Genomic DNA, 26,401 nt, shown 5'->3' with positions numbered 1-26,401 from the left:
TGTTTTTTCATGAGAATCGTACGATTTTGCATGATTCACTTCATAGGAATTGATACAAATTAGCCAACTTGTAAAATATGTACGATTTCTTGTGAAATTAGGCTGGGTTGTCACACCCGTATATAACCGAACTATGTGTGAATGCGACCGTATTCTAACTGTAACAGTTTATTTGTGTCTATTTCTTATCTTTTAGAAAATTTGATTGTTGATATTTAAATAGCACAGCACTACATTTAGTCTATTGAGTTCTATTTGAGTGATTGTTTAATGTTCACAACTTAAAATACAGTGCTCTTTGTGTTTAACTGTTTTGAGCGTGCGTTCAAGTGTATCAGTATGTGTGCATCTATGGTTCAATAGATGTATTGTCAGCTAGTATGCGGTTGCTCACACAGTGGATAAAATAGCCAGTAACATCTGGACGGGAGGGATTCTGTCTTAACCTTTGTGACCTGATGCTTTAAAGGCAGACTTACCATGATTCCAGTCTTCTCTTATGAGATTGAATACCAGTACAATCTCAGGCAGTTCATGTCCCACATTACAAAACGCAAGTAGTGATCGGGATTGTACTATGAATAGCAGCGATAGTGTAAATCCAAATGTAAATGTTATTCTGCCTGCTAAATGTTATTCTGTATGCTAACACTTTAATTTTAGCTCAGAGACGTATATAGAGCACACAAGATGTTAATTCATGCTAATGTAACACACCTGCTCCATCAGTTTTTTCACCGTCTGGTGTAAGAAATTCCATGTGAATTTGTCAGCGCTTCGATTGTTATTTTTATTTTAATCATTTAAAGTTGTGCCATATATTTTTATACTCATTTCATGCAGGAGACAGATTATTCTTTCACTGTAAGTTGAATAATTTCAACAGTATTTTATGCAATGTTTTGCACTGAGCAGACCTGTTGGTTTTTCAAACCAAATTTTAATTCATTTTGAGTTAAGAAGTTTCCAAATATTGAATGCAGATATTCAAACTCAGTCACTTGTGTTTTATGTTTGTTTTTAAATCATGTAAATTGTTCATTAAAATTACATATTGGTTTCTCTGAACTGCTGATGTGAGGGTTATAGTTAGAGATGCAAAGCCATTGTGCTTTAATCAGCTTCACCCGTCAGACACCGCGTGGACAGCTGGCACCCACAGCTGGTGTTTCACTTTGAAAATATTTATATCTGCGATTATCTACATGAAAGGTGCAGATTAAATTTAGCTATGATTCATGTTTATGTGTAATACTGTGAATCAAGAAAATTGTCATTTAGCGAAGCAGACTTTTCCTTATATTTTTATAAGAAAAAACAAATCTAATCCATCAATGGCATAAAGCAGATTGAATGGTTAATTGTATGACATTGATCTATTTAATTTTCTTTTCTTTGGTGTTTTGTTTGAATCTAATAAGAACACATGCTCTAGCTGTGTGATGTGATTGTCCATATGATCTTTGGTCAAACATCTATCAAAGTGTGCTGTTTAAAAGAGATCTGAGGAGTTGAAACACATGAGATCACATCAACCAGATCTAACAGACTGAAAGCAAGCGAGTGAATATGCAGCAGCTGGACGTGTGTGTGTGTGTGTGTGTGTGTGTGTGTGTGTGTCTGTGTCTGTGTCTGTGTCTGTGTGTTGTGTGTGTGTCTGTGTGTTGTGTGTGTGTGTGTTCCATTTGCAGTCATCAAAGCAAGTCTGCAGGTGTCTCATTGCTGTGTCATATGTGACATAAGCCAACAAACACACAATATAAGGAACTAAACAAATATGTTAAATATGTAACAATAATGTTTACCTTTTTCACAGACCCAGATCTTAAAACTGATTTTTTTTACATAAAAAATAACATTACATTCGGCAAACCTAAATAAAGAGTGAAAAATTATTAATAATTTCATTACTAATTTTATACATATATTTATATAAATGACTGTGGTTTCTGAAATCTCTCCTGTGATCCATATAGAACTCTTACCCTCTACTTACCCTCATGCCATCCCAAATATATATGATTTCCTTCTTTTATGTAAAACATTAAGATTTTTTATCAATATATCTGTTATATACATATATAGTTTAGGTTCCACAATGTTGAAGCGGCAAAAATTACATAAGCTGTGTCCCAATTCGCCTACTTATGCCCTAATACTACTGTTTTTGTTTGGAAAAGTAACTACTTTTGAGTACAGAACAAAAGAGTATGCATACACTGGGATATACTAACTCGAAACAAAAGTGACACCTGTTAGCTGGATGATGCTGTTATCCTTAATAAACACAAACCCCAAAATACAACTTATCTTTAGGGGCGGTTCAAATTTCACATCTAACTGTGCGTTCACACCAGATGTGGAAAAGGCGGCAAAAGTTGAACGCTTGAACATTTTGGGTTTACTTGCTTCACACGTGATATTCTAGTCATCTGAGACATTCACGTGTAAATTCGCGTTATGAGAGGGGCTTATATACAGTCTTGTTCAAAATAATAGCAGTACAATGTGACTAACCAGAATAATCAAGGTTTTTAGTATATTTTTTTATTGCTACGTGGCAAACAAGTTACCAGTAGGTTCAGTAGATTCTCAGAAAACAAATGAGACCCAGCATTTATGATATGCACGCTCTTAAGGCTGTGCAATTGGGCAATTAGTTGAAAGGGGTGTGTTCAAAAAAATAGCAGTGTGGCATTCAATCACTGAGGTCATCAATTTTGTGAAGAAACAGGTGTGAATCAGGTGGCCCCTATTTAAGGATAAAGCCAACACTTGTTGAACATGCATTTGAAAGCTGAGGAAAATGGGTCGTTCAAGACATTGTTCAGAAGAACAGCGTACTTTGATTAAAAAGTTGATTGGAGAGGGGAAAACCTATAAAGAGGTGCAAAAAATGATAGGCTGTTCAGCTAAAATGATCTCCAATGCCTTAAAATGGAGAGCAAAACCAGAGAGACGTGGAAGAAAACGGAAGACAACCATCAAAATGGATAGAAGAATAACCAGAATGGCAAAGGCTCAGCCAATGATCACCTCCAGGATTATCAAAGACAGTCTGGAGTTACCTGTAAGTACTGTGACAGTTAGAAGACGTCTGTGTGAAGCTAATCTATTTTCAAGAAACCCCCGCAAAGTCCCTCTGTTAAAAAAAAGGCATGTGCAGAAGAGGTTACAATTTGCCAAAGAACACATCAAATGGCCTAAAGAGAAATGGAGGAACATTTTGTGGACTGATGAGAGTAAAATTGTTCTTTTTGGGTCCAAGGGCCACAGGCAGTTTGTGAGACGACCCCCAAACCCTGAATTCAAGCCACAGTACACAGTGAAGACAGTGAAGCATGGAGGTGCAAGCATCATGATATGGGCATGTTTCTCCTACTATGGTGTTGGGCCTATTTATCGCATACCAGGGATCATGGATCAGTTTGCATATGTTAAAATACTTGAAGAGGTCATGTTGCCCTATGCTGAAGAGGACATGCCCTTGAAATGGTTGTTTCAACAAGACAATGACCCAAAACACACTAGTAAACGGGCAAAGTCTTGGTTCCCAACCAACAAAATTAATGTTATGGAGTGGCCAGCCCAATCTCCAGACCTTAATCCAATTGAGAACTTGTGGGGTGATATCAAAAATGCTGTTTCTGAAGCAAAACCAAGAAATGTGAATGAATTGTTAAAGAATCATGGAGTGGAATAACAGCTGAGAGGTGCCACAAGTTGGTTGACTCCATGCCACACAGATGTCAAGCAGTTTTAAAAAACTGTGGTCATACAACTAAATATTAGTTTAGTGATTCACAGGATTGCTAAATCCCAGAAAAAAAAATGTTTGTACAAAATAGTTTTGAGTTTGTACAGTCAAAGGTAGACACTGCTATTTTTTTGAACACACCCCTTTCGACTAATTGCCCAATTGCACAGCCTTAAGAGCGTGCATATCATGAATGCTGGGTTTCATTTGTTTTCTGAGAATCTACTGAACCTACTGGTAACTTGTTTGCCACGTAGCAATAAAAATTATACTAAAAACCTTGATTATTCTGGTTAGTCACATTGTACTGCTATTATTTTGAACAAGACTGTAGCTCAAATTGAGTAAACTTACCAGATTGTTCGACTTCCTCACATACTTTCTTCCAAACAAGATCCTTTTAATTCCTATAAATGTATGAAGATGTCTTGTGTAGTGATGATGATTGTCCTCCATTGTTGTTTTGTTTTTCTGCCTCCACTCACTTCCTGTAACCATGTTACTGCTAGAGCAAGCTCCTGATTGGTTAACGCGGCGTGAAAATCTGCCAGAGTTTAAATTTTTCAACTCGTGCAGATCACGTGGCAACATTCAATTCGCCTGGAATGTGCCATCTGTGCCATTCGCGCTTACCGCACCGCAGGATTCCTATTCGCGTCTTTGCATAGGCTTAACATGTTAATCACTCGCGTTTGCCGCCTCTTCCGCGTCTGGTGTGAACGCACCATAAAACCGCACGATAAACTCTCCAATTGCGGTTGCGTGGGCCGTTGGTAAGCAACATTGAGTCCGACTCCCCCTAAAAATGTATAGCATTGTTTCTTTCTTCTATTTGTTCGTTCTGTTTATCTCTGTACAGGCATGATCAGCTGTTCCTCCATCTTGAGTTAATACTGAATGATCCAATGTTTACAAACCCCAATGTTGATATGTAAAGGGTGAAGCTGATTGGTTGGTTCTTGTCACATGACCTGCAATGCGGACTCGCTTTCTATTTGAGTGCGTCTGTCGCATGTCTACATTGTAAAATAGCGTATTTGTGTACCAAAAAGATGCGAAATGTAAATCACCCCTTAAGCATTTCTTTATTTATTATTTGCCATGTAATGTTTACTCTGTAGTTTAATTTATTGATTCAGTGACGCATCATTTAAAGTGACACTTGTAGTTTTTCAACCTTCACAATATATTTTCAAGACCCTTGTGATGGTACATCGACTTAAAATAGGTTGAATGACATGTCCACCATAGCCTGACGGGATCTGTATCGCTTTTACTCGTTATTTAAAATTAAAAAACTAAAAAAATCTGCTTTACGGCATATGTCACTTTCTCAACTTCCTCAAATTCGGACATGAGAGCGCAATTATTTATTTTCCTGATGTTTTTGTCATGGCCGAAGCAGCAACTAAGAAAAAGAAACCCAAGGTTTTGTCGGAGGAGACCAGAAAGAGAAAAGGGGAGAGTGACAGAATCAAAAGAAGGACGAGGATCAATTATATTGGCGTGAACTAAAGAAGGAGGAGGGGTTTGCTGACTTGGCCCTTATGCTTTTGTACTAGAAAGTAATGTTTGCATATATAAGTCCTTTTTGGCACCCAAACACTCTTTTATTTACGTGAATTTTACTGGAAGCTACTTGGAGAGTTTAGAGAGAGACTAACATCATGTGACACTGTGGCTCTGTGGTGGTGTCATGGACCTACGACACGGGTGATCAGGGTTTGAATCCCCTTTAGGGCAATATTTTTTTAAATATAAACTTTAACCAAGCGACCACCATTACAACTGGCTTGTAAACGTGAGCTACGCGATTTTTTTGGCCGTTTGATCAAATGAAAAGCCCTTGAAATTATATTATATGACACATGACATGCTGGAAGGCACACTTTGTGACCTAAAGAGTTGTCTTCTTTTCCTTTGCGACAGTGCTGCGGCACTTTTGGCCTCTAGGGGTGCTAGACGTAAAAAATACATGTCTAGCACACCCTAGTGGCCAAAAAGTTCCATGGTGTGCCGTTAATTTTTTAATTCTGTGTAGAGCAACTAAACCCCACCCTATCACAGTGAGTTGTGGGTAATATCAGACATTTTAGGCCCTGTCTCAAATGGCACACTCCGGACTTCTGGACTTCTTCAGAGTCCACACTTTGATGGCATCATGTAGTGCAGACCTAAGGGACCCTTGACGCAAGTCCACGAGGGCACACCGGAGTCGTATTTTGGGACATACTGGAGCGTAACGCCGGAAATAGGAAGAGTAGTTGCCCATCAGTGTGAACTCCTGCCTTCCATCATCTGATTGCTTTTTCGCAAGGACTTCTGGGTTGGTAAAGTGCGTGAAACCTGCTGCAGTGCGCGCTTTGCCGAGGACCGCATCAAATGTGCAATGGGGTCGCTGATGAGCACACTTTTGAGCGCTAAAATGACAGATGTGACACCCTATGGACTCGTAGGCTAAGCGAGCATGCGCAATTTAAGGCCACGAGACCGAAAGTAGCTTACACATAAGGTGCACCATTTTGGACAGAGCCTTAGGGGCTGTTTACACTTGGTATTAAGATGTGTTTTCAACGATCGGATCACAAGTGGACGAGAGAGACACATTACGTTTACACCTGGTATTTAAATCCGTCTCTTTTGTCCACTTTCGACCGCTTCTGTTCTGAATACTGTGAGGGGACGGTCCGTGAGATGGTGGGCGAGTCTCTCTGCTGTCATTCAAACGTGAGAGGGAGTAATGATGAGTTTATATGGACTTAAACTAATATTATGTCGGAGTCCGCAGCTTGTTTAGCAAGTATACATGCTGCACAGTGTTTTGTACGTTTATATGTTGGAGCTTTCTCTGATTTTTCAGTGCACTTGATGAAATAGGATCGCGCAACTTTCACGCTTTCAAAACGAAACTACGGAGAACACCCACAGTAGTTTTATCAATGAAAGGCTAAAAATAGCGCTGTTCACCGTATGTTCACGCCAGAAGTCAAAAAAGGACGTAAAATTTGTGTTTAATACCTCAGATTAGATAAATGGGCAGAGAGAAGGCGGTCGCGTGTGGCTGTTCGAACACATTCAACCACATTTGTGTTCCGCAACTCCAAAGCGATCCGATCGAAAGTGGTTTCGACTACCTCTGGATGTGGTTGAAAGTGGTCGAAAGTGGACGCGTTCAAAACGTTTTGAACACCGTTTACACCTGGCATTAACGTCGTCCACTTGTGATCCGATCGACGAAAACGCATGTTAATGCCAAGTGTAAACAGCCTCTTAGTGTCCAGGGATCTATACTTTGAATTTTAAAACTAGACATCAGAGAACTTTGTGGATACTCTGCAATTTGGGACATGCTAATTATAATTACGAATACTATTTAGGATGGATAGTACATAAAATGGCACACAGAGATACTGTACATCCATAATAAAAACCGTCTGAATGACTCCAATGTGTTAATAAATGTATTCTGAAGCAAAATGATAGGTGTGTGTAAGAAAACACTTTTTTTTGAGTATATGAATTTAGTGCTAGAATTTGATTAATTTAATTTAATAAGCACAAAATGTGAACAGTTTATTTTATATAGCTTTGTATATAAAGTAACACATTTAAAATCTTTGTGTTTAGGCAAATAAAATATCCGGGATGGCATGAGGGTGAATAAGCTATTATATATATATATTTTAAAGAAAAATATATTTCAATTTTAGTGAGGTTGTAAACAATGCTTTTTACAAGGGTTCACGTTACAGAAAGTGGCTATCAATCACTCAACAATGTGTCTTTTTTATTTAAGCTGTTTCTTTTACCACTGCCTCTCTCTATCCCCTGTTGTGTTCCCTAGACACTTGTAGACATCTGTTGCTGTTAACTTTGGTAAGTGTTCAGATTTCACTGAGTTATGATCATACATACATGCTCATTGATGCTTTGCCAGTATTGACTGGAGTTTGAACAGTGACTTTTTAATGAGGATTACAAAAAACGAAAACCGTCAAAGAGGGAGATAAAGAAAGAATGAGAAATGAGAGCGTGACGGCTTTAACTCCCCGAGTGTCTGGGGTTTCTCTTGGCAAGTGTTATGTTTTGTCGCTTTTGCGATTGCAATGCATATGTATTTTTGTACCTCACCATCTGTCTTCCACTATAGCGGGTACTTGTAATCCCACATTTGGAGAGGAGCGCTACTAATGAAGTAGTCTGCGGCAAACCACTACACCGTGAAGCATAAGAGCGGGAAAGCTTGTTTATACAAGCAACATGTCGAATTGGTCTTTTAGTGGCCAGATGTATTCATAAGAGAATTTTATGAAACATGATAGCTATTGCAATGAGAGTATTAAATTTATCATTCGTAGTAATTACAGCGCATGGTCCAACTGCTGGCGGTGATAGTTTAATAGGCTGTGGTGTCACCAATGTAAATCGCTGGCGTGGATGGATGGGCCTAACCTTTAAGATTCTAATTCAAATGCATCTTGATTTAGATTGCTGTTATAAAGCATGCCTTTGCTGTGTCCTTTGAGCCTTTATTTGTATATACTGTATTGAAATGTGGTGGAAGCCTCACCTTTAGCTAAGGTGGTAGAGCATTGCGTTAGCAGCATAAAAGGTTGTAAGTTTAATTCCCAGGAAATGCATATCTTGAATGCACGGTAAGTCACTTTGGATAAAACCGTCTGCCAAATGTATAAATGTAAATGTAGCCTAATGGTTAAAGCACAAAGGTTAGTGGTTCCATTTCAAGTTGGAGATTTTTTGTGATCCCATCATGCCCTGTTACTATGGTTACAGCGAAGCACTTAACCCTAGGCCACTCCAAGGAGACTGTCCTTGAAATGACTAGACTATAGAAGGTCTATGCTGTAATTGCAAGATTAAGACGAAGGAAACGTACAATAGAAACTTTTTCTATAAAGATATCAATGATTTACAAACTTGTGGTGTTAAACGTGCCGTCTTCAGGTTTTTTCTTGTTACTGACCCAGTCCATCTGTGGATTGGAAGATCAGGGACCGGCCCCTGTGAAGTGTCGAGAGCTTATCTGCTGTGAATCCTTGCTGTATTTTTTGTATATGCCACACTGAGTCTGCTAATGGCCTGTTGTGTCACACAGGCGCGCACCAGAACACATGCGAAATGAGATTATGAGTGACAGAAATAGCCATTGAGACCATGTGACGATTTGTTTTCAAGTATGGGATTACGCCTGTATACATTAAAATACATTTGAGCTTTTATTATTGTTAAATGAGCAGTGATTTCCTCTCTTAGATGATACATTTGTGGCCAACAACAGCAAAATTGTTGTGTATCATGCTTTTCAATGTTGAAATTAAAGTTGTCAATCATCTTAATCATGATTAATCTCATAATGGACACATTGACCGCCCTAGGCTCTATAAACTGTGAAGACAGCGTCTGTGCCTGTCAATCATTTTGCACATTTGGGTATGATGTAATCTGGTTCCCTGATAGGATTTTAATGGGTGTGGTATTAAAAAAAAGATGGGTGTATCGGCACAATGACATACACAAAAAAAAAATGTACGTAGTGAGTGACTGTGATGTCAAAAGCTTTTTTGAAGCAAATAGTTGGTGGGGCTTGCCGTCTCCATCTTGGCATCGCTTCACCATGCATCACATTGCGGATAATTGAAAATGGGTAAAGAGGCGGGACATGGGTGAAGCTGAAGTGGCTGGTTGCTGAAACCATGCCCGTCTAGCTCGACGACAGATCACCTGTCACTCAAGTGGCCACGCCCATAATTATGCAGAACTTTAAGGCTTAAAGGGACACTCCACTTAAAAATATACTCATTTTCCAGCTCCCCTAGACGTTAAACATTTGATTTTTACTGTTTTTGAATCCATTCAGCTGATCTACTGGTCTGACGCGACCACTTTTAGCATAGCTTAGCACAATGCATTGAATCTGATTAGACCATTAGCATCGCGCTAAAAAATAACCAAAGAGTTTCGATATTTTTCCTATTTAATACTCGACTCTTCTGTAGTTACATTGTGTACTAAGACAGACAGAAAATTAAACGTTGCGATTTTCTAGGCAGATATGGCTAGGAACTATACTCTCATTCTGGCGTAATAATCAAGGACTTGTGCCCGAAAATAGTCTCCCGCTATTGAAAGATACTAAGAGGACTGTTTTCGGCTGCTGCGTAATATCAATCTCTTTGGATTTTTTAGCGCGATGCTAATGGTCTAATCAGATTCAATGAATTATGCTAAGCTATGCTAAAACTTGGACCATCAGACCCGAACATCAGGCTGAATGGATTCCAAAAAGGTAAAAATCAAATCTTTAACTCTAGGTGATTTGAAAAATAAGCATATTTTCAAAAAAGTGGAGTATACTTTAATATAATTTAAACGGAGTTATAAAACATTAACCCCCTCAGAGTTGTCATGACAGGCAAAATTAGCTATATAGACCTAAACCAGCTATCAAAAATGTTTACCAGTTTATCTCTTTTTCTTTTAGGCTGTAGGAGGCTGAAATGGCCACTCCCCGAGGGTGTTGGAGTCCCTCTCCTCAACTCCTCTTCTTCCTCAACCTGTTACTCAATGTAGCACCCCCCTGCTGGGGACGTCCGTTTTTCGTCCCTCCCTCGGTTAACGTGGCCGTGGTTTTCAGCGGTTCGGCCCACCACGGCGAGATCAAAGGCCGTCTGAGTCCAGAAAACTTCCTTGACATGCCCCTGGAAGTGAACCCCATCACAGTGCTGGTGAATGACACTAACCCCAGGGCTCTACTGACTCGTCTCTGTCAGACTATGGCTGCCGAAAACCTTCACGGTGTGGTCTTTGAAGATGACGTGGACTCGGAAGCCGTGGCACAGATCTTAGATTTTGTCTCTACCCAGACCTCCATCCCCATCGTGGGCATCAGCGGAGGCTCGGCTGTTGTCATCACTCATAAAGTGAGTATTTAAAAAATCAGCTGCACTGATAGGCTATTGAACATTTGCATGGAAAAGTGATTTTATGAGGCATGAAAATCAATAGATGTTGTGATGTATAACCACCAGTTTACAGTTGTGTCCACTTAAACAACTGAATAACATTTCTAAGTACAACAGTATATAAGACTTTGTAAGGGAAGTGAATGTTGTGTGTAAATTATTGAGTGTTAGCAGCTTGAAGAAAAAATTACAGTCTTGTCTGTTATTGGCAAAGTTTAGGGAACAAACACAAAGCAATTTATACACAGTTCCAGCCTTTGACTTATTTTTTCCTTTTTAGAATGCTCCATTACTGTCACATTACTGTTTTTCATCCATCCTTAAGTGATTTTAGGAACAGAGTGTGATCTCAATCTGAATATTCTTGCCTTTTAAAGCCACCATTCGCAAATAAATAGAGGATACACAGGAAGAACATGCAATTTTAAGAAAGTTATAGGTTACACTTTGTTTCGATAGTACACATTCTACTTACTACACCGCGTTCCAAATTATTATGCACATGCCATATTTGTTTATTTTTCCAATACAGTCAGTAAGTTTACAAATTTAATTTTACCCTCAACACTTATATGACAGTGAGGATGTTATTCTATTAAAATTAAATTAAAATGTTTAAAGATACTTTAATACTTTAAAAATTATGCTGTTCCAAATTATTAAGCAAGTTGTAGTTCTTCTACAATATGGGTATGAAAAATTGTGCATTATTTAAAAAAAAAGCTAATTACTTCCTATAACAATTTATATTTGGTGGACCTAAACAGAAATTATTGAACTATTATGAGATTTATGAGTGAATCACAGTGAAGAAAGATTTGACTATATAAAGACGACTTTTTTTTTAATGAACCTTCTAGGAAATTATTAGGAAAAGGCAGCAATAAAAGCCAACGTTAAGAAGCAAACATGTATTTAAACCTGTTGGTGTCTCTGGAATACCAAAAACCCTGTTATTAATACAGGATCCTTTAGTGCATAATGCTGTATTTCTACCCCTCCCACAAACCAAAACTTGCAAAAATGAAACATTTGCTGTGAGCTCAGAATACAAGAAGACTATTTTCACACAGTTTTATTCATTGACATGCCATAATACACTAAATAGTATAGATGAATGTCATTCTGAATTGTTGGTGAATAGCCACTATGTTCAAACAAGACTGTAACATTAGGGAAAGGTGGCACAGTAATGATTTGGGCTGGAATATTGGGAAGTAAGATGTTAGGTCCCTTTAGGGTCCCTGAGGATGTCAAAAGGGCATCTAGAAGATATGCAGTTCCTAAAAATATGTTATTTCACAATGGGATATAAAGGGAATCATGTCTTCTGAAATACATTTACTTTTATGGAGAATAATACCATACCATGCTGCAAAAACCATAACAGACTATTTTAATTCATATGGGCATAAAATAAGAAAGAAATCAAGGTGTGACCACCATCATTCTCTGACCTTAAGAGCTATTTAAGAGTCTGTGGAGCATCATTGTATGAAAGATCTGTGAGGTGGACAGCACTACAATTTGAAACATCAACTTAGGGATGCAATACTAGCGTCTTCAGTAAGGGATAATGTAGAGGCAGCCGGTAGTTATCGGGAAATAAGCCCCGACAGTGTGATCAGGACCCGACGCGAAGCGGAGGGTCTTGTATCACACTGAAGGGGCTTATTTCCCGATAACTACCGGCTGACTCTACATTATCCCGCTTATTACACGGCTACTTGTCACATAAGAAAAAAAAACTGGACATGAATATGAATTTGAAACATTTTATTGGCATATTTGTTTTAAATTAACATTTTTATCCTTCCGCGAAACTTTGCACAGATGCATAAAATGATCGTAATACCTTATTAAGATCCTCTGCTTCATACTTGTCTGTCTCCATTTTTTCTCTTTTAGCCAGTCTTTGAGAAGTTTTAATGCCCATTCTGTATTTTTTTGTGTGTTGGCTTCGTAGCTGTCATGCTCTATTTTGTCAAGTTCAGTCTCAGTAAGCTGTCTGTGTCTTGTCGTGGTTGTCCAGTGTTTGTCACAAGATGGCGCCAAACAGACAGTAATCTTTATTGGCGCGGAGCGATCTTACTCGTAAAAGTAGTCCGGCTATGCGTTATTATTTTGGAGCGGTTATTATTCGAAAAGAACGAACCTGCAAATGTCTCAACTGACCAATCAGAATCAAGCATTCCAGAGAGCCGTGTAATAAAGTGAAATAAAGACAAAACCTGTACTTGTATAATTACAAGTTTAAGAAATAGAGAATTAAAGTCATATCACAGATATGCTCATATATTATTATGTTACTTGTGTAAATACATTATTTATTTTACATTATGTTTGTTTTTTGGACAGTGTTTGTTTTGACAGATATCTGTTTTTGGATAATTTTAATCCATTATATCATATACATTTGGTTAAAGTAGCATTCTGCATAATAATTTGGAACAGCAAATTTTGCATATATTTCAAAGCATTAAAGTATCTTTTGACATATTTATTTCATTTAAATAAAATAACATCCATACTGTTATATAAGTGTTGAGGGTAAATAAAAATTTGTAGACTTACTGACTGTATTGGAAAAATAAACAGAAATGGCATGTGCATAATAATTTGGAACGCGGTGTATATATACTCTGATGACTTGTAGGCACAGTAACTTATAGTAAGTATAAGGGGTGTAAGAAAATATTGATACATGTGAGTATCGTGATATTTTGTTGGGCAATATTGAATATTGTATCAAAAAACAGTGTACACATAATCGAAGAAAAAAAAGAATACGCTTAGAACATGTAAAAGAAATAAAAGCAAAGTAGCAAACATTTTGAACACCTGTTGATTTTGCTCACATGATGGAATATTGTACATACCAAAATTTATTTAGGCAATAACGGCATGCATCCAAATTCGAGGTTATTTAGAGTAGAAGTGGGTTATTCATAGCCTATACTATAGACTATATATATAGACTATATTGGGTCTATAGTTAGCCGTTATTTCACTGTCTCGATTATTGCTTGCTGGGAAACGAACTGAACTCTGACGTCAATCGAACCCAGGCACGCACAAAAAGTGCAAGTGTGAAACCTCCCTAACACTTATAGTTCTTGGGCCATATTTTAACGATCTAAGCACATTGTCTAAAGTGCACGGTTTAAATGGGCGTGTCTGATGCCACTTTTGCTAATTTAATGACAGGAAAAATGGTGTGTGCGCCGAGGGCACGGTTGAAAAGGGTTGTTCATATTCTCCTTATGAGTAATGGGTGTGTTTTGGGCGTAACGTGCAATAAACCAATGAGAGTCTTATCTCTCATCCCCTTTAAAAGCCAGTTGCGCTGGCACTATGTCTAATCCCTATTTAGATGATGGACTTAACTGAAAAACTAAGCGGAGGAAGAAGACCCCCAGTTTAAGAATAATGTTAAAAAAGTGTGTTGCTTTAATTTTTATTGAATCTTAAATCTTTTGTATTAAACCCTTTAAAAGCCTTTTTCTTTCAGTCATAGAAGTACAATTAGCAGGCTTTTCATTGCTGTAAATGTATTGATATCCTACATAATCATTGTAATCTCATAAAAAATTATTTGCAAATATGCAAGAAAAGGTTTGTGGAGAGCCGAAGTGTTTCAGCACTAGAACAGCGCCAATTTTTAAAAAGCATTAGCCTACTTAAAATGTTTCTCATCTCACCATATTCACAGGTACAGATTCATCATATACAATAAATCCGTAGGGTAGCATTTAAAAAAAACATTTAAAAATAGATGCATGTTTAAAGCAAAGCATTAATTTACTTAGCAGGCTACAGGTGCAGCAGCTCTTTACGCCTTCTAACATCTCATAATCGGTCCTCATTTATGTCCAAGAGACTCAATAATAATCTTTTACATTTCATTTACATTTTATAATCTTTCATATTTAAATGCGTTTTTGTGCTGCTGCGCATTCATGTGTGTGATAAGCAAATCCGCGTTGTTGGCACGTTTACAGGTGCATATTACTAACGCGCTCTTTAAATAAAAAAAACATATTGCGCCATTGACTTTAGACTTTAGACCATGTTGGTCAATGGCGTAGTCGATTTTAGTTGCCTCAAAATAGCAACGCGCCAACAATGCGCCTGAACACACCTCATTTTCAGACCAGAACGCCCATGGGCGCAATATTGGGGTGCAAATGCAAATGCAAATGCTGCATTGCGCCGGGTGTATGATAGAGCCCATTGTGTCTTTTGTATGAATGGTGCCTTTATTCTTCATTTACATGCCAATCTATTAAATTAGATGCCTTCTAAACTAAATAAATAAATAAAATAAATACAGCTGAGCAAATTGCAGAATAATTTAATCCAATGGTTGGGTTTGCTCATATTTAACCATGGGTTGAAATGACCCAGCATTTTTTTTGTGTGTGTAAATATTGCACTTTTTTACTGACATTTTCTAAGAGTGCACTGTAAATAACATGCACATTCTTGAAATAAAAAAGAGTTATGTTGGCATTACAACTTTTAAACACTATTACACATGATCAGCAGCTTCGAAATACCACCGAAATGTTAAGATCAGATAACTGAGTGTACTTTAATAGAGATCACAAAGTACATTGATGTGACATTAATAGTTAATCTGCTAAATAGTTCACCCATAAATGAAAATTCTGTCATCATTTGCTCAACCCCCATGTCATATTACTCAAGAGTTATAAAAGTACTGGAGCTTAAAAAATGATGTTAATGTATTATACAAGTAGTACCTCTATGTTGTACATTTTCTAAACCATTCACACATTTTAAAGTGCGTGTTGCAGGTTAACCACCACTGTCGATTAATGGGTACATAAATCACTCAAGATATGTGTATAATTTTTAAAATGTCTCAAAAATGGTCTTAAAGACCACTTTTTTTACGTTTTTGGTATTAACGGTTATTTTAACGCAATTCTGCGATGACGTCACGTTGGGGAGAAGTGGAGAAAGACTCAGCCAGAGCCATAGAGATAGATGAGACATTTATTGCTGTTTAATACTTACGTATATAATTTGGAAATCATATATACATCGTAGGAAATATATAATGTGTTATACTGCAAAGTTACCATGCTAATTATTATTTATGATATATGTGGAGATAAATAAAACTTCGCAAATCTGCTGATTTGATCCATTCATGTCCTGACCACCAGGCTAGAGATTTTTAAACATCCTTAATCCACACTTACTAGTCTATCAAATAATATCTCAAATATATTGTTTTGTGAAATAAAAGGATGCTTTTTTATATTGTTTATGTGATTATAACGAATCACACGATCATTTTATACGCAGCAGCAGTCAGCAGCACACTCGGATCCGACCGCATACATACTGTAATAAACAGGCGTTCGGCGGCTTTTTACATCACGACAGACTATGCCATTTGAGGAGGAACCGCTCATTGATCACCGTATTTTTATAAATCCTGTACATGTTTGGACCTGCCGAACAGGTTGAGCACTTTCATATACTTTGTTGAGCAGAGAGGCTGCACTTTGACCAGCGTGCTGCGGGAACCGGCGCCCATCACGCCGCCAGACGGTGTTGTTAACTCGAAACGTATAACTATTATCAGATCGACCAACCGGGAAAGTCCCGACTCTCTCGATTGCCATTCCGCTACTGGCTGTAAGAAAGTGAGTGCGTTTGGGTCGCTGGTCCCCGCGAACAGATGTGACGTGCTTCACTCACCTTCCAGGATTAGAGACATGCTGCCAAAACCGTTTGTGCTGAAGATCGCATAAAAGTTACACCCACTTCAGGCAAGATCATGGACCCCCTCAAGCCAGCATGCACGAGTATGTTAATTGTTTGTTTACTTTCTACACGAAGATATGCTAACGTTATGCTATCTGGCTGTCTGCCTATCTCTCTATACTAGCCTATCCATCTGTCTGTCTATCTATCTGTCTATCTATCTGTCTATCTGTCTATCTATCTATTTATCTATCTATCTATCTATCTATCTATCTATCTATCTATCTATCTATCTATCTATCTATCTATCTATCTATCTATCTATCTATCTATCTATCTATCTATCTATCTATCTATCTATCTATCTATCTATCTATCATGTAAATAATCTGCGCTATCAGAACTGTACTTTACTCGTCTTTCTATAGTCATTCTCAATGCTCTCAAGGCTGCTTTGGTAAATTCTCTCCCCAGCGTGACGTCATACAGTGCGTTGTGGGGGAAAGGAGAATCATTGCAAACCGCTATACTTTTTCATACTTTTTCGGGTTTTGTGATACTCAACAACATAAAATACAATGGATAACAGTTTAAATGTTTATTATTAACAAGCAAATTGCACAAATTCGTTGAAAAATTTTACCTGCAAAACGCCCTTTAAGTTATCTCAGGCCGATCACTGAAAGGTTTGATATGCACCTTAATACTCCTAGCCACGTTTATCTTGTTTAAGCTTGCATGGGCTCAAGTTTTGCGTGTTTACCTGCGTACTTAAACCTTGTTGTTTTTCCTACAACCTTAAGTGCTACACTCTTCACTTCAGAAAAGAAACTCCTTTTGATGTTCCTTTTATGTTTTTTATGTGCTTTTAAAGATTCAGTCTTCAATAGTTTTTTTGCAGCATACTTGCATCATCTGTTTACCCCCAGATGCATATGAAATGTGTTTCAAATGAACGCACTTACACGAAAACAATAACTATGCACACAAAGGATAAAAATGTGTATCCTTCAATGAGAAACAGAATAGCCCTTGACCAGATAGCACGAGGACCTTTTCTTACCCAGCTTTTTGTCAAAGGCCCCTCAGACTCCCGGGTTTTGAATTAATGAAGGCTGATAACATGTTTAAAGTGGAACAGAAAGCCGAAAATAGATTATTGTGAACTGGATTAAAATGATGCACTCAGGGAATTATTATTTTTTTAACTGAAATACACAGACATACATGTCTATAATGAGCACAGACATGTGCTGCCTGCTTCCTTTATATTTATCATTTTCAATCTCGATATATGTAATAAATTAAAAATGAAAAAAAATGAATAGATACATTTTTACTTTCTTAATCATCAACCAATCCAACATAAAAATAGAAAACTGCCCACAAAGACATAGATTTACATGATGACAACCAAAAAAGCAGATTGTGGATTAGGCATTAAAATGCCTTTAAGCTCCTTTGAGAATTGCATACATATCATATCATATGATGCGATTATTTGGTTATTGGCTCCACCCACTACATGCTGTATAGTCATGCATTAGGCAGAGTCAGGGTCAAAGGACAGTCTGTTCAACTTCATGTCACAAAAAACACAACAGTCATGTATAACTGCACATAGAAATCCCATTGGTTTAGCCTTCAAAAAGCCCTATTTATCTCTAGATTGAACCGTAATGCACAACCATTTGGTACAGGACTTCTCATGTTCCTTCGAGGAAATCACTACCTAAATATATACGTAGTTTATGTATGTGTACAAATATTCACTTCTGTTAAATATGATTAAATGTTCTTGTAGTTCAACAGGTAAAGCATGCTGCTAGCAGTACAAAGGTCATTGGTTTGAATCCCAGGAAACATGAATTGATCAAATGTTTAAGTCCTTTCCAGTAGTCGCTTTAAAGAAAAGCTTCAGCCAAATCCATGTAATAGAAATGTAGGTCCAGTTTATACTTCAGTAAATCCTTGCAAAGACTCATGGGACAAAGTTCATGCCCAGGGTGTACATGCAATGCCTATAACTGGAACAATACCATGGTTGTGCCATTTTGCAAACAGAAATCTTTGACTGTTATGGCATAACTATAAACTATTCGAGAGACTCATGGGTCCTAAGGAGAGCTCAGACATGTCTGGCTGAATTTTACATCTTCTTTAAGAAAACAAGCTGGCAGCGGAGTGATCCCAGAGCACAGTAGCCTACTTTAACCGCAGAAGTTATTTGAAGGACACCAGATCGGTCTATCAGTGAGGGAGAAAGCTATAGTCGGGGTGGAGTCTCGGGAGACCATCTCTCAGATCCTGAAATTCCCGAAACTCAACACCCTTTTTTTCATATCAAGCTTAATTGGACCACGCCTTACCTTGTACGTCTATGCTGTGTGGCGGAAGTAAATGCAATTGGCAGCGTAGGGCATTAGGAAGCCTCCCTCAACAGAGCAATTTAAAGTTCACTATTTGTACTACAGAACACTATAGATGGATTGTTTTGCATGTGCATTATTATACTTGCATGATAGTTGTAGCATGCAATGATATATAAGTGCCAAGTGAGCTGTGCAAATCTTTGCATGTGCATGTAATTCTGGGCATGATGTTGAACAGCTACATGAGCAAATGAGTATTAGGTGTCAAGCGTAAATCTATTCAAAAGGATTACAGAAAGAGAAATAACAGTTCAAAGTCAGGCAATAAATCAAGGCTGCTACGCGCGGCTCTGCAACAGATAGGATCAATAGTCTAGTGAATTGTCTTTGCGTTGTAAATCCAATTCTCATATCTCACACTTTGGGACGTGTTCAAGGTTAATGTTTCTCAGTAATGCATGGTTTTTTTCAGTGGTATGGGAATGTCCCAGCTGCCATGATTGAATTACGTGGATTTCCTGTATGCACTTAACAAATACAAATAATTGTAGTGGTGTTGAGGCATGGTGCCTATCAGTTCATTCGCTGGACAAGTTAAAACCTTTTTTATAGGTGAAATTGTATTTAAAGGAAAATTTAATTGCTGTAATCTTTCTTTCATGGATTTTCTTCTGTATAACACAAAAGGAAATTTTTGAAGATTTCACTGCTTGCTTTTTTTCAATGCATTCACAATGAATGAGAACTGGAGCTTTCGAAGTTATGCTGTTATCCAGGTTTTCTAAAAATGATTATTTACTGAAAATTTTGATGTCTGTCCTTGCATGACACATTCAAAGGAATTCATGAGAGATGTGCCGATTAATGTGAAACATTCCTTTGAATTTGATCTTTTCAATGACAACATTTTTGTATTTCTTCTTTTGTGTTCAGTAGAAGAAAGTAAGTCAAAATGATTTGGAATGACATGTACACGGTGCCAGAATGTTTTATCCACTCCCTGTAATGAGTGGTGTTCAGTGCAGTCATTTTACTGTATGATGAATGGTGCTTAGATCATTACTTGCGATATATTATGCATAAATTACATAAAATGTCTTTGTGCCTTATTTTAGCATTTTATTGTACCCCCATGAATTATTGTGGTGTTCTTACATTTGGGGAGACAGAGGTCAATTGTAACTGGAGAAATGGTAACACATTACACTTATGTGTGGTCTTCTTTGAGCACGGTTCCCACGGGTCCTTGAAATCCTTGAAAGTTTGTGAATCTGGGAGTAAAAAATTCTAGGCCCTGGGAAGTTTTTGAAAATATACATACATGGGCTTGAATCTATTTTATGTAAGACTTTTCTGAAAAAAATTCATACAATTCCCTGTGCAGTGTGGGATTATATCATAAAATTTTAGACTTTTTAAGCACACGTGCTAAACTGTTCACTTTAAATGCTTATATCTTCTGTATGCGAATGTTGATTCATACCAAAATGCTTTTTTGCACAGTTGTGTTTGACACATGAAAACATTTAGGGTTACGTATGTGTGGTTCCCTGAAAAGGGAATCAGACGCTACATCTCCCTTGCCATACTTCCTGCGTCCCTGTAACGCCATCTTTGGCAGTATTTCAGATACTGATATACTTCCTGGCTCCCGCTTCACCCTGTCTTTGTCATAAGCCTCACCATTGGTTGAATTTGATATATACATTCAGACACACTTACCCCTGGAGGCGCCCCCAAAGTGTCACCGCAGTGATGCAGCACGAGTTCCCTCGAAAGGGAACTGTAACAATGTATCTTAAAAGGTAACACGATGTAACTTTGCTCTTACTTGAAATGTGTCCCCACATTTAGTCCTTGAATTTAAGGGTATTGAAGCTGGAAAGTCCTTGAAAGGTCCTTGAATTTTAAGTTTACTAAGATGTGGGAACCCTGTTTGAGAATCTGTGGGCTAATAAGTATTACAACTGTCCCCAATCACCCATAATTGGGCAATTGTAACGCTCTGACTTTTTGTATTAAATTCAATAATATGATTTACTCTTTTTCATTATACATCTATTAGTGATACATGTGCTTTTGGCACATATATATGTCTCTTGCACCAAAGGTTGGCAGGTAGATTTATAGTTTACTTTAAGTTAATAATTCTCGCGCTCTCCCTTGCTTAATTAAGCTACAGTCTAGACATTTATTATCAAATGTGGGTTTATATGTGACCCAATCTGTGAAAACACAGCTACTCATTTTTTTGTGATTCATTCTTTTCTACATACAATCATCCTACATAACAAATATTCTGTGAAAATATAAACCTTGATCTAATCTCATCATTAGATTATGAGACTTTAGACTGTATTACCCAGACAGGGTCACATATGTCTCTCTTGCTTTGACTCTGCAGGCTGAAGGCTCGACTTTTCTACAAATGGGTGCTTCTATAGAGCAGCAGATCAATGCGATGTTCAAAGTGATGGAGGAGTACAACTGGGGTAACTTTGTGGTGATCACCAGCCTGTATCCCGGTCACGAGAACTTTGTGGACTACATACGGTCCTTCACGGACACCAGCTACTTCTTATGGGAGCTGCAGGAAGTGTTGAGCTTCGAGATGTCCGTGGGGGCCAATGACATCCGCACACGCAGATTACTTCAGCAGGTGGATGCGCAGGTATACCTGGTGTACTGCTCGCATGAGGAGGCTGAGTACTTGTTCAGGATGGCATCCGATGTGGGACTTCTGGGACCTGGATACATCTGGGTCATTCCCAGTCTGGCTGTAGGGAACCCTGAAGTGTCCCCACCTGACAGTTTCCCTGTGGGGGTCATCAGTATTATCACAGACCGTTGGAGGAAAACATTGCGTCAGAGGGTTCGAGAAGGTGTTGCTGTCGTTGTCAAAGGGGTGCACAGTTTCCACAAGTACAGAGGATTTGTTCCCGAGGGTCACAATGACTGCAACAGTCCCACTAAACTTGATACCTACAATTCCCTCTTTAGGTAAGACCTAAGAGCTTTTTTAGGTTTCACATTGCTTGTTCATAAATTGCAACTTTTACTTAGTTGTTGAAGTGTAAGGATTTAAAATATTACCTATATCAGTTTTATAATATTATTATATTAGTCTTACCTCTCTCATTATTTTGGTTTATTTTTCTGTATCAAGATTTTGTCCTTAAAGGGATACTCCAATTTTTTTGAAAATATACTAATTTTCCAGCACCCCTAGAGTTAAACATTTTATTTTTAGCGTTTTAGAATCCATTCAGCCGATCTCCGGGTCTGGCGGTACCATTTTTAGCATAGCTTAGCATAATCCATTGAATCTGATTAGACCATTAGCATAACCAAAGAGTTTTGATATTTGTCCTATTTAAAACTTGACATTTTACATAGTTACATCGTGTACTAAGACTGACGTAAAATTAAAAGTTGTGATTTTCTAGGCAGATATGGCTAGGAACTATACTCTTATTCTGGCGTAATAATCAAGGACTTTGCTGCTGTAACATGGCTGTAGCAGGTGCAATGATATTATGCAGCACCTAAAATTAGTCTCCTGTTATTGAAAATGTGTGTCAGCTTGGGTTTACTCAGGGCACTCCGGATTCCTCCCACAGCCCAAAAGCATGCAGGTTAAGTGAATTGGAGATGCCAAATTGCCCCCCACAAACTGCATATCGATTAGTGTATGGATTAACCAGTTCTAGGCATGAATATAGCCATAGATGCTTATATGGCATTAAGAATAAACAACTTGTTTATCATAAATTTGGCTAAACAAGAAAATGTGGATGGCAAATGAACAGATTCTTAAAACCCTGGCAAATTCCTTGTGGTTCAGCTGGTCACTGGAGGTTTGGATCATAAATAGCTTTCTTTTCAGACTAAACATTACATCCTTTGCTTTTTCTTGTGGTCTTCCTCTTTTGTAATGAGAATGGCAGATCCTCCAGATTTCCTTATTAAATCGGCTGTTCACCTGGGAATCAACGTTCCTCATTAATGAGCCTTCCAGTTGCCTCTTCTGTGAGCTTTTTGTGATCAAGCGTTTCGGAGACACATGAGTGACTGGATCCTCCATCCGGAATTTTCCCAGACTTTAGTGCTGTTCGGGTTTCAGCCCATCTCTAACATAAAAAGAAACATCTGTCAATATGTTTTTTTTATATATTACAGAACTGGCTTTGAGCACAATGTAAAAAAATTTTTGCTGTCTAAATGTTTTGGTTTAATCAACTTATTTATCTTGGCTACAGATGAGTTTTTATAACTTATAAAATATAGTTGAAACATTATAGAAAACATTATAATTAACTTTGCAATGGAGGATACTGAAATTTTCTGACATAGAAGAAAACACTAACAAAACATTTAATTTATTTAATGTAATTAACTGTTTTTGCAGCGATATAGACCCAACGCTGCATGGCTTAACCCATTATTGTACTTTTTTAATTTCATTTTAGGTGAATTGGTCTCTCGTATAAATTTAATTCATTTTAATTATTATTATTATTGGATGATTGTTTTTTTATACCTGGAGGAAACTTAAAAAACTATAAAAAATATTCATGAAGCTGTTATAAAAGTACTTGACAGAGTATTAAAACTTAATGACATTTTAATGACAAATTATACTTGTACCCTTGTAGTTGAGGTCAAGAAAAATATTCATGACAAATTATATTTGTAACACTGTAGTTGAGGTCAGGAAAAATATTCATGAAGCTGTTATAAAACTATTTGACAGAGTATTAAAACTTAATGACATTTAAATAACAAATAATATTTGTACCACTGTAGTTGAGGTCAGGAAAAATATTCATGATGCTTTTATAAAACTATTTGACAGAGTATTAAAACTTAATGACATTTAAATAACAAATTATATTTGTACCACTGTAGTTGAGGTCAGGAAAAATATTCATGATGCTGTTATAAAACTATTTGACAGAGTATTAACACTTAATGACATTTAAATAACAAATTATATTTGTACCACTGTAGTTGAGGTCAAGAAAAATATTCATGATGCTGTTATAAAACTATTTGACAGAGTATTAACACTTAATGACATTTAAATAACAAATTATATTTGTACCACTGTAGTTGAGGTCAAGAAAAATATTCATGATGCTGTTATAAAACTATTTGACAGAGTATTAACACTTAATGACATTTAAATAACAAATTATATTTGTACCACTGTAGTTGAGGTCAAGAAAAATATTCATGAAGCTGTTATAAAACTACTTGACAGAGTATTAACACTTAATGACATTTAAATAACAAATTATATTTGTACCACTGTAGTTGAGGTCAAGAAAAATATTCATGATGCTGTTATAAAACTATTTGACAGAGTATTAACACGTAATGACATTTTAATGACAAATTATATTTTTACCACTGTAGTTGAGGTCAAGAAAAATATTCATGACGGTTTTATTAAACTATATGACAGAGTATTAACACTTAATGACATTTAAATAACAAATTATATTTGTACCACTGTAGTTGAGGTCAAGAAAAATATTCATGATGCTGTTATAAAACTATTTGACAGAGTATTAACACTTAATGACATTTTATTGAGACATTATTTTTGTACCACTGTAGTTGAGGTCAAGAAAAATATTCATGACGCTTTTATAAAACTATTTGACAGAGTATTAACACTTAATGACATTTTAATGACACATTATATTTGTACCCTTGTAGTTGAGGTCAAGAAAAATATTAATGATGCTGTTATAAAACTATTTGACAGAGTATTAACACTTAATGACATTTAAATAACAAATTATATTTGTACCACTGTAGTTGAGGTCAGGAAAAATATTCATGAAGCTGTTATAAAACTATTTGACAGAGTATTAACACTTAATGACATTTAAATAACAAATTATATTTGTACCACTGTAGTTGAGGTCAAGAAAAATATTCATGATGCTTTTATAAAACTATTTGACAGAGTATTAACACTTAATGACATTTTAATGACAAATTATATTTGTACCACTGTAGTTGAGGTCAAGAAAAATATTCATGACGCTGTTATAAAACTATTTGACAGAGTATTAACACTTAATGACATTTAAATAACAAATTATATTTGTACCACTGTAGTTGAGGTCAAGAAAAATATTCATGATGCTTTTATAAAACTATTTGACAGAGTATTAACACTTAATGACATTTTAATGACAAATTATATTTGTACCACTGTAGTTGAGGTCAAGAAAAATATTCATGACGCTGTTATAAAACTATTTGACAGAGTATTAAAACTTAATGACATTTAAATAACAAATTATATTTGTACCACTGTAGTTGAGGTCAAGAAAAATATTCATGATGCTGTTATAAAACTATTTGACAGAGTATTAACACTTAATGACATTTTAATGACAAATTATATTTGTACCACTGTAGTTGAGGTCAAGAAAAATATTCATGACGCTGTTATAAAACTATTTGACAGAGTATTAACACTTAATGACATTTAAATAACAAATTATATTTGTACCACTGTAGTTGAGGTCAAGAAAAATATTCATGACGCTGTTATAAAACTATTTGACAGAGTATTAACACTTAATGACATTTAAATAACAAATTATATTTCTATGGTAAAAAGTGGTCAGTTATGTTTTCATGACAAAGACATCTCAAACAATGTCATCTTTGCATTAAAAATTACACAATTGAACAAATGACACTTAATGACATAAATGTGCATAAAATCTCCTTCATGTTCATGAAACGTGTCATGTCATGATTATGATGGTATCATGTCATTCTTATGAACACCCCTTCAAATAAAGTGTTACCCAATTTCTTACAGTGCATAGACAGGACACATAACCCCCATTCTCACCTCAGCCATGAGCCTATTTTCACCGTATTGACACAGTATTGAAGTAAATATTCTCCTGGAAACTTGTTACATTTGAAAACCTGTAGGATGTCCTAAGGGTGGATGGTTAGGCTGAATAATTCATGTTTTGCTTATTATATTAAGCACATATTTGGTCAGTTATAGTAAGGTATTCTAGATTGTAGATCACTGCTGAGATTGTATAATACTGTGAGCTTTGCTGTTCAGTGGTTATACAGCGGAGAGATGGTGGATAAGATGATCTTTTAGCTGCAAAAGGTTGTTGGAATGGGTAGTCTTGTCCTGTTCTAGCCATTATGAATACTGAATGATGTCTGAAAAACCTACTACACTTTTAAAAATAAAGGTGCTTCACGATAGAAGAACCATTTTTGGCTAAATGGTTCCATCAAGGGTTCCTTTGTGTTACACAAAAGGTTCTTTGTAGGGAAAAAGGTTTTTTACTGTAGATTATAAAAAGGTATGAAAAAATGTTTCTTTAAAGAACCTTTGACTGAATGGTTCTTTGATGTTTCTTACGGCATCGACCTTTATTTTGAAGAGTATAGTCGCATTTTTAAATCTGTAGAATTGAACTGCAAATCCTGCTTCATGTTCAGCTCCACCTGTGCCTACCCTTAAAAGTGAACAATTCGTTTAGCAA

General features: G+C 36.7%; 1 protein-coding gene across 1 annotated transcript in view; it reads left to right on the top strand.

Moving 5' to 3' along the window:
- The window catches only part of grin2cb (glutamate receptor, ionotropic, N-methyl D-aspartate 2Cb), a 65,267-nt gene that overhangs the window by 5,150 nt on the left and 33,716 nt on the right, over positions 1-26,401 (top strand). Inside the window, exons 2-3 of the mRNA XM_065262792.1 lie at positions 10,260-10,698; positions 21,259-21,854. Of these exons, the coding sequence (XP_065118864.1) occupies positions 10,276-10,698; positions 21,259-21,854 (1,019 nt within the window). The 5' untranslated portion in view covers positions 10,260-10,275. The remainder of the gene's footprint in view (positions 1-10,259; positions 10,699-21,258; positions 21,855-26,401) is intronic.

This window comes from Paramisgurnus dabryanus, chromosome 1 (genome assembly GCF_030506205.2).
Source record: "Paramisgurnus dabryanus chromosome 1, PD_genome_1.1, whole genome shotgun sequence".
In the NCBI taxonomy this organism is placed as follows: domain Eukaryota; kingdom Metazoa; phylum Chordata; class Actinopteri; order Cypriniformes; family Cobitidae; genus Paramisgurnus; species Paramisgurnus dabryanus.
The sequence above is the reverse complement of the archived record's forward strand: the minus strand, read 5'-3'. Positions and strand labels throughout refer to the sequence as shown.